General features: G+C 39.4%; 1 protein-coding gene across 4 annotated transcripts in view; it reads right to left on the bottom strand.

Moving 5' to 3' along the window:
- The window catches only part of sp3a (sp3a transcription factor), a 78,582-nt gene extending 65,607 nt beyond the window's left edge, over window positions 1-12,975 (bottom strand). Inside the window, exons 1-4 of one of the 4 annotated variants that reach the window (XM_039757644.1) lie at window positions 12,770-12,975; window positions 12,230-12,327; window positions 11,928-12,023; window positions 6,268-7,654 (exon numbers count right to left, since the gene is read on the bottom strand). In XM_039757644.1, the coding sequence (XP_039613578.1) occupies window positions 6,268-7,654; window positions 11,928-12,023; window positions 12,230-12,327; window positions 12,770-12,776 (1,588 nt within the window). In that variant the 5' untranslated portion in view covers window positions 12,777-12,975. Of the gene's footprint in view, window positions 1-6,267; window positions 7,655-11,927; window positions 12,024-12,229; window positions 12,328-12,715 lie in introns of all 4 variants that reach the window. The other 3 variants (XM_039757645.1, XM_039757646.1, XM_039757647.1) reach the window with 3 other exon arrangements.
- Window positions 12,976-14,947: the final 1,972 nt, after the last annotated feature.

Genomic DNA, 14,947 nt, shown 5'->3' on the forward strand with positions numbered 1-14,947 from the left:
GTGTCTCGACCTCTTTAGTAAGTACGACTATAAAATGAATATTTTACTTTTTAGTGGCTAGCCTACTAATAAAAACACATTAATACACCAACTGCAAATTCAATTTAGTTTAACTTACAATAATGCTAAAAGATGGCAGATAATAATGGCTGTGACTGTTGTGAAGGGGATGCCAAAGTGATTTGAACTCTGTAATGCAAGCAAATAAAGTTTTGGACAACCCTTGCCTGCCAGTGCAGTGTCAAGGTAGAAAAATAGCCTAAACATATTAGTGGTGTACACATTAAAGGTTTTTAATCACATTCCCACAAATATGCGGTCTGCTCCTATTCACTACACTGTATTAAAATGAACTCCATTCAGTCCTCCCCAAATAAGCAAATAAATGAAGTAATTTACAACCTGTTAACAGAAACTTTTGTATATGAAAATAGACCATATTTCACAGACATGTCAAAGTAATATTGATTAAGAAGCACAAAGCCTTTACTGCTCTTTGAATGAACATGCTATCAAGCATTGAGAAATAATGGAGTTGCCTATAATGTGCAATAAACTCCAGCTAAAAAAAAACACATTTAAAACATCTGGCCTGGCTGAGAAGCATTAAACTTGGCTATAGTTCAGGTCCTTTCCATCTGAATCTGGGACTATCAATAACCTGTTCCAAAATTTTTTGATTTCCTCATCTTTTTTGCAGGGCTATCTTGACAGTTTTTCAGTTGTCCTTTGCACAACTGCTCACTCAGAAATGACACAACTTCATTCTAGCACCCTCATTCGCTGTATACTGTATGAGATGATGGTGAATCGTCAAATGCACTACTACAAATGAATTAACAACTAAGTGGATAGGACTAGCTAGCTCTGTTGGGCTAAATGGCCTGTTCTCATCTAAAAAAAATTCAAACATTCCAATATTCTAAAAGGATTATTTATTTAAACTTAAAATAGTAAAAAAAAAAATTTGAAAGACAGATTGATAAAATTACCTACTGAAAATTTTATAAAGTAAGGTATACACCAGGAAGAATAAGCTGTGACATTAAAAAGTGCTACTTAAACTGTGGGTTTCATTCAAGAGTCTGAAATCCACCCGGAGATGATTTTAAGAACAGGAATCACTCTGAGCATTGCCTTTTCATCCTAACTGTCCACCACATAATTTTCAAATTGAAAATGATAAAGATTTGCTTCTCTTTAGTGTATGAATGTTGATTAGTTTCAGCCCTGTTGCAGTACAAAATACCTTGAGAGAAACCGTAACCTTCAAGCTGTACAGCTTCAATAATTGTAGTCAGCAACAAATCCAATCCTAAAGGCATGTCTGGAACATTGTTACATGTGTAAAATTTAACAAACTAAACAAAGGCCAACCAGTTAAAGATTTTGTGGGTGACTGACCTATGCAAAACAAAGAATATCAGGCTTAGTCCAGATTGGCTGTAATTCTGGTAAAATTTATTTTATGCTCAGACAGACTAAAATCAAAAACAGAACAAAATTCTAAACTGGCACCAGTACTGGAACTGAAACTCATTTTTAAGAAGTCATGGGATGTCAACAATAAAGAGTTTTAACAGTTCATAGGGACAGCTTTTTTTGACAAAACTAAGGTTTCCAAATTAAAAATAAAATCGGGCCATATTGCCAGATTACATTAATACATTCACTGTCCATTTCAACTCGTCAGTTCTATATATTCCAAGCACTGCACATTTGATAGTACAAGGAAATCACAGCACCCATTATTGCATAACTACTGCTGACAAAGAGCAGCTCAAGAGTATATGTCAGTTTACTTAAGCCACCGTTGCATTTGCAGTTTAAACAGTGTTACAATTCACCTTTCTTTACCCCAGCTACAAACTCATATACTACAGGTCACTTATTTCACTATGCAATTTAAAAAAAGCAGACAGGTATATTTATTAAGCAACAGAAACACAAAGCTAAGGATACAAAATACATTTTGTCCATAAAATATTTCTTAAATGGGCCTTAAATAGACAAACAATGGATTCGAACCTGCATGATAAACAACATTGAACTGTAGTTTTCAAGTTTAACTGAGAAATGGAAATTACAACACAAGCTGCACTATTTGAGTTTAAGTCATTTAAGACTTTTAGAACTTATTATATTTCTACTGAGAAAATTAAGAGTCACAGTCACTAGCATCTACAGTAAATTTTAAAAACTTGGACATTTTGCTGATTAATTAACCAGAAACAAAAAACATAACACACAAAAAGTAAATGCCATATTAGGTGAGATTAATAGTGATGTCCAATGAGTACCTGTGTTATGATCATTACGTTTTCAATTTATTGCAAACCATAGATTCAAATATAGCAAATTAAACATGGAAAGTTCACAGATTAAACCAATATTTGGGGGTTAGATAGTGATGCTAATCTAGAAGAAGAAAGATCTCAAAAAGATTTAAGAACTTACTAGCCAACCCGCGGCATACCATATGCCGCATAATCAGGCCAATTTTTTAAATGATTTTTAAGCACAGGGAGAAAATTAACATTTGAAAAATCGGTAATGTAATAAATCAGCAAGAAAAGCAACATTGTAACAATGCACAGAACGAACCAACACACAATCGTCCGTGATTGAAAACTGGTGGACCGCCATCGCATCTTCTCCTGCCAGACGGAGGGATAGGGGTGCACATCGCTCAGTGTGGAACGGAACGGGAGGAGAGGAGAAGGACGTCCATTCCGCTCCCTCTGTCATGCTAATCTGTTGATTTCTCGTTCAGTATGTACTGCCCGCTCATGTGCCCACCTCCAACTCGTCACTTGAGTCGTTGGCTGCTTTTCTTTATATAATCCACCAAGACACCCGACCACAGTAGTAGCGAGGTGGGAGGGGGGTGTGCACAAAGGGTAGGGACGCCACCAGTGGGAGCATATGAGTCGCACTTAGTGGGAATTCCACAGATTGCAGCCCGAATGGGGTTCAACGGCTTACCCACGCCTCTATGTGCCGGGTAGACACACGCTCAATCTCATGCATAATTATTTATTGAATGCTAAACACTTCTGGAAAGACACGGTTGTCTAAAAAGGGAGGGTTTGAGGATACAACAGAAAGTGAATGAAAAGATGGAAATCTGGAGACAGCAACATATAATTGTCCATGAGTGAGGAAGACGCATGTTTGTTGCGGATGCGAATTGCTGTATATAGCGTGTAAAACAGTTTGCTATGGTGCATGCGATCGTGCGTCGTAACCGTCGTCGCGCGCGAGTTGTTGTCGTATCCAATGGTCTTACAGTTGGTGGGCGTAGCTCCTCCCTGCGTGCGCCATAGGTATCTTACTTGTCGGCGGCTTAGTGAATCCACGCCCCTTCCGGCATGCTTTTCATGGGTGTCTTGCCTTAGTGAATTATATATATATATATATATATATATATATATATATATATATATATATTGATGGAACACTCCTATTCTACTGGCAATATGCAGAGCCATTACAAAAAAGCAAGTAAAACAGCTGAAATCACTGCATTTTCAGTCAAAACTTTATGTTCTAGTGAGAATATGCCTAAACAGTTGTGTGCAGGTGTGAACACAATATAACTAAAAAAGACAATGAAGCACTATAGGTTATGTGTGAAAGCAAAGCTAACCATATCCTTAGGATAAAGGAGAATATAGGAGAATGAAAGCCTTTCATTCATTTAAAAATGGTGTACATTAAAAAATAAACCAGTCTTCCAAATTGTAAACACTGATCCTTCAGAATTCTATCGACTAAATATTGGTCTCATATAAAGCCTCAGAAATTTTTATGTTGACCACCCTGGGAATTTCAAGGGATTTGCTCATTTCACTTATCAAGGCAACTCGGTAGTTTACAGCAGTAAAAACTACTTACACGTAACAATCTACCTTAATAAAAAGGCAAGTGTTTGTGTGTGTCTGTCCAGTTCCTCTGTCTCTATTGTGTGCCACTTGGTATGGGATTCATAAAAGCAGGGCTAATGTCTGTGACGTGCATGTGTTGAAATGAAAAATGCAGTACACTCCAATAGATGGTACACTGCAAATGTTAAATCTGAATACCGGAAAAATTAGAAATCAGCTTATCCACTTTAATAAAAGGACAAGTGTCTGTGTATCTGTCAAGTTATGGTTAGCAAGAAAATTTTAAAAACACGCAAAAGGTTAAAAAAAGACAGACAACAACAATACCAAGGGCCTAAAAAAACAGTCTTAATCTATTCTATTGTTTAACGTTAACAGCAGAGTAGCAGAGACTTTCTTGAATCCAGCCTGCCCACTTGAATGAAGTTTATAGCTGTCATGCAATTGACTGATGACCTTTACATGGTAGGTAATGGATGAGTGAAAAGAACAATAAATTAATGAGCACATCAGGAAACCAAAGCCCCAACACAACTAGGCTAGAATCACTAAACCAGGCCAATCAGGTACAAACCACCGCCAATATTTTCCTAGCAAAATAATTTAACTATAAAAGTGGTCAGTTCAAAGAGACACACCAAGAGGAAATGTTGAAAATGGGCAGGTCTATATGAAGAGAAAAAGGGATCAGGTGCATATTATTATACCACACCAAACAGACAGACAGACATGAAAGGCACTATATGATAGACAGACAGACAGACATATGAATGGCACTATAGATAGATAGATTCTACAATGATTACTTAATCATTTCAACCCACCCAGCAAGATTCATAAAAGATAGCAATAATACAAAAAGATGAAAAGGTCAATGTAATGTCAAAACAGCTATTGTTCTACTTACTTTTTGCATAATCTACAACGCTTTCTGGACATCAAAAACACGTACAAAGCAGAAAACATAAAAAACTGCATGCTACTGAACTATTTACTGCTCCCAAAAGCTGCACAAAGATATGTAGAGTGGTGCGTATCCTTTATTTAAATGCTTCTTTACTGCTACCCTAAAGTACCACTCCCTTCACCTTTGGAATAAAGCAGCTATGAAACTCATGGAACATAGCCACATCTAATGCGCCTTGGCTTGGATGGTGAGTTGCTCCCTTATTTAAAAAACTCAAATTTAAAGTTTTGTATTATATATTTTATTGTTTGAGAAGGCATCCAAAACAAACAAGCTTTCACAAAGTTGGTGAGCTCCTCTTACAATTAACATACCATAACTAAAAGTCACTTGTGGTTGGTCACTCACAACAGCATAACTTAAATGCAGCCCTAACAATGTCCTGATTGCTTGACCTGGATGTGTTATGGCTTTGTTTACACATAAATAGATGTAATGTGTAGTAAATTCTTTGGATGTATACCAAGTCTTAACCAACAAAATTGCCAAGTCAGATTTACCCAAAAAAATTCTCTCTGGCAAATTCATTGTAAATTATTTTTGAAAACTCCATGTGAAAAAATAATTTCCAAGTTGCACAAAAGAAGGCATACAGTGGGCATTAAAGGAAAGTACACTCAAAGCAGGAGCCAGGAAGTACTCCTTAACTCATCAGGTGCTGGAATGTACAACAAACTACCAAGTCAATGAAAACTGAAGTTAATGAACAGTCAACTAAACGTTTGAGACAATTTACCTATCGGCAAACTAAAATAAAGGAATTAACTCCATGGGTCCCTTATTTGCAAAAACTGTTAATATGCCTGTTTGTCTTAAGTGATCACTGCAACTAATGTACAAGTCAGAGGCCAAGTTATGCACTGAAATGAACTCTTCACTTGCTATACAATGTAGTTACACATTTAATCCACATTATAACATTTGGCAGTATGCACACAATCATTGGTGCATAGAAGTATACGGTTATCTAGGCATGTTGTTTTGGTCAACTTCCATCTCACTGCCACATGACAGAAAATTAAGCATGTGGAGCTACAAAATTGTATCAGTTTCTAAATTTCCAATATCATTGCTTTTGTCTTCACTCTCTTGATTAGCTTATAAAAGGCTTCCTTGAATAGGTAACTGAAATCTTAGTAAATGTTATCTAAAAGCCTAATGTCAAGCTGAAGTATGTCAATGTGGATATTATACAAGAGAGATGTGCACCAAATTTTGGCTCATATCAATCTGGCTCTTAAGTATAGCCCAATATTTTTTTCTTATTTTTGGTATATTGATCAATTAGGCATCACAAACACAGCACTGTCATCATTTATTTAATCAGATCCCCCCATTTCAACTGTTTTAAAACAAAGCTAAAATACTATAAACGACATAATGTATCTACAAAATACATGAAAATCACATTACCTGCTGGACTGCTGTTATCTTCAGTTTGCTGAAACTGAATTCCGGAGGAACCAATGGAATTCACCGTCACGGTCTGCAAATTTGGTATCTGGCCAGTGCCTATGCTCACCGGCGTTGACCCAAGGGCTCCACCCTGACCAAGAGACAGAGTTTGTACAGGTGCCAATGTGATCTGCTGTGTGCCTGTATTTTGGATCTGCAAGTTCTGCAGATTTTGAACTCCCTGCACTTGAAATGTGTGCCACTGGATCTGCCCAGAGGGAGTGAGAGTCTGTGCCTGGATAAGAAAGGTTCCTGGGTTCAGAAGCTGCAAATTCTGCAAAGCCTGTGGACAAATGGTCTGACCGGCAGCCTGGACTCCCTGGAGCTGCTGCTGCGTGATGCCTTGAACAATCTGAGCTTCGCTAGTGGTGTGTGACTGGACTTGCTGAAGCTGAATTATGGGTTGTGCTGTCGAGACCTGAATGTTATGCACCTGGGACTGATCAGTGAGTGGAGTCTGAATGTAGTTTCCCTGAAGGTTTGAGGCATCTACCTGATCACTGGCTGAAGAACTTGCCGATTGTTGAAGTACACCTGCACTGTCTATCGTGTTGTGCATCTGGGAAGATGAGGACGTTGGCACAAACATTTCTTGGTTAGTGTTGGATTCATTTGCAGATAGTGTTTGTGAAATATGATCACCAGTCTTTTCAGAATTTTCAGGGTTATCCATAGGCTGTCCTGCCATAGGAACATTTATCAACTGACCGTCTGAAGTAACTCCAGCAGCAATTGCCTGTGCTGCCCCCGACAGACCAAGGGAATCCAAATCCACACTATTGATGGGTACAAAGGTAATATTCCCAGGCAATCCAACAGGCACATTAGTGACAACTTGACCTTGACTGTTATAGGCAGACCCACTGAGGGAAACTCCTTGGATCTGTATGGAGCCATCTGGCTGCTGTAAGTTACCAGTCTGTGATATAAGGTTCTGTGTGTTGGTCAGGATGTTGGCGGACGACGTTCCAGCCGAGGTTATACTCTGGTTAGTCCCTGGCATGATCTGAATCTGACCAGAAGCATCATGACTTAAAGATGTGCCATCAACTGTGGACGCAGAAAAACCCAGTTGCACCTGCTGTCCATCAGAGGTCTGGATCTGAGGGATCACTTGATATTGAATATTAGGCACCGTGCTTGAAGATGCATCTGTTCCTGAAGTCACAAAAATCTGCTGGTTTTGCAAACTCTGCAATGGAAGAACATACTGTCCATTTGAAGTTACAATCCCTGTATTAGGAATCTGCACAAGGCCTGGCTCTTCTTTTATTGTGGTTGTGGGAGTCAAAACCTCCCATCTATTTGGTGCTCCTGTTAACTGCACAGAAGACAGATCCCCCGACTGGAAAAAAACAAAGACAAAATAAATGACTAACTTAAAATTAATAAGTAGAAAAGCTGTGTATAGCAGAGCAATCACTATCTTAGAGTATTAATAAACTATTCAAATATGATGACTGTTACTTGTTTTCTAGATATTAGAAGATAACTTTCTGCTGTTTACCTTAGTAACATAAATATTTGTCAAAGGAAAAATAATAATATATACTAATATAAATGAGATAATATATTACTATAGGTGTTTCTGGTAAATCAAAGCATCTACATTTATTATTAGTGCTTAATTAACACTAGACTAACCCTAAAAATTTGGAGCTCACAGATGAACAAACAAACTACTGTCTAATTGGTTGAGGCAAACAATTTTACTATAAATACACATTCTTTATGTTGAGAACAAATTATGAAATACACCATTCCAAAAAACTTTTAAGAAAGTACATCAAAATGATAACAATAACAGGAACTACATATCTTTAAGACACACTTATTATACATCTCTGAATAAAATACTTTCAGAATTTATATAAAAAAATGGTATATTAATGGATCTTCGCCCTTGGGCTTACAATACCGTAAAGTAAAATTACAAACACAAAATATAACATTTAAAATTTTCTCATATTTGGAGAGAAGCAGTCTTATCCAAATTCCCTTCAGATGTTTGCCATGTATTATTAAAGATAAAAGATGTAGACAAGCCTTAACTCATTTTTGAAAAGGTTAACTACAGATGGATCTTATTCTAAATAACAAACAAAGCATTTCCCGTTTATACAATTGCATGTCAATACCACCTATTTTAAGAATTAAATTAATTGAATTTAAAAACAGATATTAAGTTACCACGGACTCGATACAATTAAAACAAGAAATGCATATTTCTAACATAGCCCCAATATATTCCATGGGGGAAAATGTGCATTTATCCATTTATTTATGTATTCTGTTTTAGTGGGAACTGTCTTTTCCAGTCTCTCTCCATTTGCAAGATAAATCTTAACACTCTGATCAACAGATTAAGCCAATATGTCACATTGTGTTCTATTTCCTACTCATTAATTCATTCATTTTCAAATCCCACTATATCCTAAGCGGGTCTGTGGGTAAACTGGAGCCTATCCCAGCAAGCAAAGGGTGCAAGGCAGGAATAGCCCACCACTGGGATGTTCTCCATGCTAATTAAAAACTAAGTTATGTACACCAGCATAAGGTATGTGTATTTAAAATACAGCAGTGTCAATACTCTTTATGATTTTATGAACAACAAAGATGTGATTCAGGTCAAAAGTAAACAGGGGTGACACAAGTACTAGTGATAAATTTCATAAACGCAGATTTTGTGCTTTTGTTTTCCCACAATTTGCTATAAGCATGAAAATTTAAAAAAAAAAAATTAAAAAATCGTATTCAATGGCCCATGCAGTACTTCCATGTACATTTCACTTAAGTGATCCAAAAGAAAAATCACTCAATGGAAGCTTTTTACAATTAGAACACAATCAATTTTTGCAAATCAATAGGCCTGGTCCTATGACTATACAGAACAGACTGCAAAAACTCTGGTTAAATGAGACAATTTCTACAGCAGCTGTCATTGGACACAAGTCAAATCTTTATTTGAAGGTTGTGTGGATAAGCACTGGACCAAACTGCACCAAAAACAATAGGTAGGGGGTCTGTAACACCACAATACAACTTGTTTGACAAATATCCGTCACTTTTTTCAGAAGTTATGACTGTACATAGGTTTCCACTGGCACCATGCTAAAATCAGATTTTCTCAAAGTTTGAACATCTTGCAATTAAAATCAGAATATAACTTAATAGCAGATTTTTATCATCTACATGGAAGTAGAATGCTCACAAGCTGAAATGACAGTACCAGAAAATAACACACAGAAGCAAAATGACTGCATTGCAAGAATCTAAAATGTCTAAACAGTAATAAATGTCATGAAAGTTAAGAATACCAAGATTGTAAGGGCACCTATGCTATATCTAGTATCACAACATCTTTCAATCTTCTAAATCAACTTTATCCTGGGCAGAGTCACAGGTAAGCTGGAGCCTTCCCAGCAAGCACAGGGCACAAGGCAAGAACAATCCCTGGACAGGGTGCCAGCCTATCACAGCATGAAAACCCATACACTAGGGCCAGTTTAACATAGTCAACCCACCTAACTTGCATAACTTCTTACTGAGAGAACATGCAAATTCTATGCATGGAGGACCCAGGACTTGAACCCTGGTCTCCTTAAGCCTATGTCACATTACGCAATTATTCCAGCAATTTTCAGTCGTAGCCTTTATTTACAAAATCCTAGCAGTCGGAGGTGTACTTCTGTAAAGCCAATTACCTAAAGTGACATACCCAGCAACACACCACGATACAAAATCAAACTTATATGATTTTCTTTAGTCAGTTGGGTTAGCTGTGTTTGCAGGAGAGCTCATAACCAACGAATGATTATCCTGAAGTACAATGTATACAGTGCACAGACAAGAAAAAGGAGCGCAGATGCTTTGAACCTCCAAATAGAAGAGAAGCTTGTCTATCTGATATCTCATATTTTACGTATTAAAACAGAATGGGAAAAAAACAAAAAAAGGCTAAGATTGCGGCAATATGCAGGGCAGCTACTAACCCTGTGTAGAGTGCCGGCTCCATCAGGCAGTACAGGGGGTGTTAAGACCTCACAAACAAAAAAGAACTTCATCTGTCTGATGTCTCATGCTTTACATTCCATACCAGGACAGAAAATAGAAAAAAAGGGCCTAGATTGCTGCCAAACTTGCCTCCACCGTTAACTCTTTGTAAAGTTCTGGTACAGCACCAGGTCCGTTGAACGGCATTCTATTTGCTGTCAGAAAAGGGGCCGAGCATGACTTCACTATACGATCAGCATTTGGTTGGTAAATGTGACATAGACTGCAATCATCAGTCGTGTAATCTGCCAAGGGGCAGCGACAGGATCAGTGGCTGCATGTAGGCAAACCTGACATACCCCAAAACAAAAAGTTGCATAATGTGACATAGGCTTTACTGCGAAGTAGCAGCACTAATACTTCACCATTGTGCCGCCCACATCATTGTAAGGAAAAAAAAAATAAAGGAAATCTCAAGTACATAATCAAAAAAAAAAGATACAGAAAAAAATCCTTGAGGAGCTTTGGGTACAAACTGAACAACAACCTGTAAGCCAAACTGACATACCCCAAGACAAAAAGTCATGTAATGTGACATAGGCTTTACTGCAAGATGCTGCCCACTTCACAACATGTAAGGAAAAAAATAAGGAAAATCAAGTACATAGTCAAACAAAATGAAGGATACAGAAAAAAAAAAAACGCTTGAGTGGCTTTGGGTACAAATGGAATAATAGAGACACTCTAGTCAAGGAAAAGAAAAATGAATAGCAAATCCTCAGGTACAAAATGAAGATAACAAGTGGATGCCAGGATCAAATGACAGAGCACTATAGTGCCAGCGGCAAATATGGTAGATAGTCACCTCAAGACAAAAGGCAGAAATGCTGCACGTAACTTAAACACAAAGAATGGGGAAACCCAAGGACACTAATGTGCAAAAAAAAAAAAAGCCTGTCATCAGATTTTTTTTTAATGCAACAGGCCTCAGAAATGAGATTTGAACAGCAAGAAAAAAAAAATCAAGAAAAACAGAACACCACATGGTTTCACACAGGTGGGCAAAATAGACATGAGGTAGTCAAATGGTACACGATGGGTGACACGAGGATTTTGTACAAGGACGACGGCTGGTTTTCATTTTTTTTTGTGCAAATTTTTGAAAGGATAACGTGGCTTCTCTTGCCAACAATACAAATAAGTGATGTACCCCCACCCCCCCAAAGTCCCATGGGCATCACAAGACGTGCAACAGCAGCAGCACTTTGAAAAGGAGGGCTTCTCATCAGCCAAAACACCTCTCCACCCTCCCCGTGGGTTTTCAAAGCCCATTTTTAAATGATAAATACGGGGCATATGCACAGTGATCAGATTTCTAACCGGAATATTGGGGGGGTGGGGGTTGCAAATGAACAAGCCAGGATTGAGGCCTACACCGAGCTGCAGCTGAAGCGGCGGCGGCGGTGGTGGTGGTGGTAGAGGAGGAGGAGGAGATGATGGTGGTGGTGGTGGGGGGAAGGGGTGGAGTGGATGAAGCCGCGCGGCGGGCGTGCACGTCCGCCGGGCCCCGGCGATGGTGGCTGCTGTTGCCGGTTCTGGTTTCGATCCGAGTAGCCGGGACTTACCACGCCAGCGTCAGCACTGCTCTCCTCCTCTGGCGATGGCGACCCGATCTTGCTGCAGGTAGCTGCCAGCAGAGCGAGCGGTGACGGCTGAGTGTCCTACCCACAATGGGCGGGTTCAAAAAGAAGAGAGTGGGTGGCCGTTAGTCCGGAGCTGACACAGGAAGTACGACTCTTTTTTTAATAGACATAAATATATAAACACAACATCATTAAACAAAAGTGTGAGCTTCAACCAATCTATTATGTCTACATTGTGCATTTACCCGAAAGCTGCGGGCTGACGGCAGGCCGGGGCGGCTTACCTGGTTTCCTGCGCCGCTGCTGTGCTGCAGATACTCGCTCTGACTGCTGTCCACGTCTAAGGCAGCCATTTCCTCTTGTTTCACTGGCTTTTCTGGAGCTTCAGAAAGGCAGGCGCGCAGAGAGGGAGGGAAAAGAGCAGAGACAGAGAGGGGCGGGAGGAAGACACAGCACAGAAACAAAAAGAACAAAACAAAAAACAGTCATTTATCTCTTGTTTTGAACCCGGGCGAAGAAGAATAAACAACAGTACGCGCGCGCGCAACGACAAGGCACAAATCAGCGCGGCAACTCCACGCTTCACGCTCCTACTACTTCCAGATTCACACACACCTCTCATCCGCTTCTCGGAAGGAAACATTTCTAACAAAACAATCATCTTTTGCTTTACTTTAGCGTTTACATCACTAGCTGCTGGCCTGTGCTGCTCAAGAAAAGAAAAAAACCAAAACAGATGAAAAGACTTGGAAAGGGTTGAACAAACTCACCGGTGATGCTGTTTTTTGGCTTTTTGTTTTTGAATCAGTTTAAATATTACGTACCAGTCATAGCGAAAAATGGCTTAAATCGGAAGAATTCTCGATTTATTTTAAACGCCTAACATGATTATTTTAATCAAAGGCGGGCTGCGATCGCTGATTCGAGTCGATTTTTTTTTTCCTATTTTTGATTGACGGTGCGGGAAACACAAAAGGTGGGGCTTCCACCGCTTTTGGATAGCGAAAGTCGGCGTCACTTGAGCGGAAGTCCCGCCCTTCTTCTTTCAGGCTATTGGAGAATGGTTCCGCTTCCCTTTACTCTCCGTGGCCGAGTCGTGTGTCACTCCTCTTGCCAGCGTCTGGGGATTTCCTGTTTGTTCGAAGGCAATTGCAGCCCGCCCCTGCCTGCTAGGAGAGACAACATCCTGCTTCTATGGATAGCGATAGACTTGCACTGAGCTGGAAAAGTTGCCGCTAAAATTAACGTTTTTCATTGTATGTGCTATATAAATAAATATAATAAATATGGATTATTGTGTTTATATATGACTTTATGTCCTCCCGTACTTCCTGTAAAAGAAGTTCCATTATATGTAGTGCGTCCATCCATCCATCTATCTTCTGTCCTTCCTAGTGCAATTTAGTGTCACGGGCCGATGGCGTTTATTGTGTTAGAATTGGTTGCAAGGTATGAATCCACCTTTACCAGTAATTCAGGCAGGCGGTGAGACATAATGCTTAAGACTTTGTATTTCAAAACTTAATGTTGTGGGTTCAAGTCCCGCTACAGCCACTGTGTGACCAAGAGTAAGTCATTTCACCCGCCTGTGCTCCACCCAGGGTCGTCTTATCTTAACAGCATCATAGACTCCCAGGCAAAGTAGTGTGCAGGGGCCCTTGTTTTCAAAGCAAAACAGAAATATACATTGGCATCAGAAACATTGTATGCTCCTGGGGCCTCCTGCTAGCGCCCATACGTTAAACTGGCCCTGGCCCTAGCTGAAGAGAAAAAAATTCCGACTTGTGCATTGGTACGCTTTGCGCCCCTAGGAGCCAAGTTACCCAAACTATTCTATAACATTTCAGTCATTATTTACCGCACTGATGCTGATCTTTCTGGTCATAAAATAGGCCTTTCCGATAGCAATTGACGAGAAAAAAATCATAATTAATTGTAGAATTATGGTAATTGAGGGTTCATGTAGAGTGACTCTTTCTCTTGCATTATTTGGCTCAAAAACTAATCAGCACATCGTCATCTCATAACAGGTTTAAGTTTCGAGTTTGGTATTTTTCTGTCCAGCTGTTTTAGCTCTGGACCGTCCTCATGAAATTATGACACACAGACAAACACACACCCATCATTGAGATATCTGTGTTTTTGGTAACAGTGGATCCTAAAATGTTGAGATCCGTCGAAAACCGGAGATCAAAATTTTTGACGACCCATAGACAATAGGTTATGGTGAGGGAAGCCACAAATCAAAAAGAAATGTAAGCAGTTATAACTCAAAAGTTGTAAGTCACCAATTATTAATTTGGACCTACACACTCCTCAAGCTGGTCCTGTATTAGGAAAATCCATGAGAACACTGGAAGACATTTTAAGCTACAATGCAATGATCGGGCTGGAATTTCAACCTCTGTCTCCATGAGCTGTGAGGCAGCAGCGCTAACCATTGCATCAGTCTGCAATCCTATATATCCAGCCATTTTCCTAACCCACCTATCTAGGGCAGAGTTGTGCTGAAGCTGGAGTCTGTCCCATCAAACATCAAGTGCAATGCAGGAGCAATTTCTGGACAGGGCACGTGTCTTTTACTTTAACATGGCTTTCTGATAACTTAACCTTCATTTAATCCTGATACTCTGTATGTTCAATTAATTATAATAACTATTCATGGTGTCTCTAAAATCTGTTCTAACCCCTACTCTCTCTTCTGTTTCTTTTCCTGGTTTTCTGTGGTGGCAATCTGCGCCACCACTACCTAATCAAAGCACCCTGATGTTCCTACATTAATGGTTTAAAAGCCAGAAGTCTACATGATCATCATCATCAAGTTCTTCCATGAGAACCCTAAATACAAAGAGGACTGTTTCATTAATGTTAGGTAGAATGTCCAGAGGGGACTGGGTGTTCTCGTGGCCTGGAACCCCTGCAGATTTTATTTTTTCTCTCCAGCCGTCTGGAGTTTCTTTTTTGTTTTTTCTGTCCTCCCTGGCCATTGGACCTTACTCTTA

Source organism: Polypterus senegalus, chromosome 6 (genome assembly GCF_016835505.1).
Source record: "Polypterus senegalus isolate Bchr_013 chromosome 6, ASM1683550v1, whole genome shotgun sequence".
NCBI classification, from domain to species: Eukaryota; Metazoa; Chordata; class Cladistia; order Polypteriformes; family Polypteridae; genus Polypterus; species Polypterus senegalus.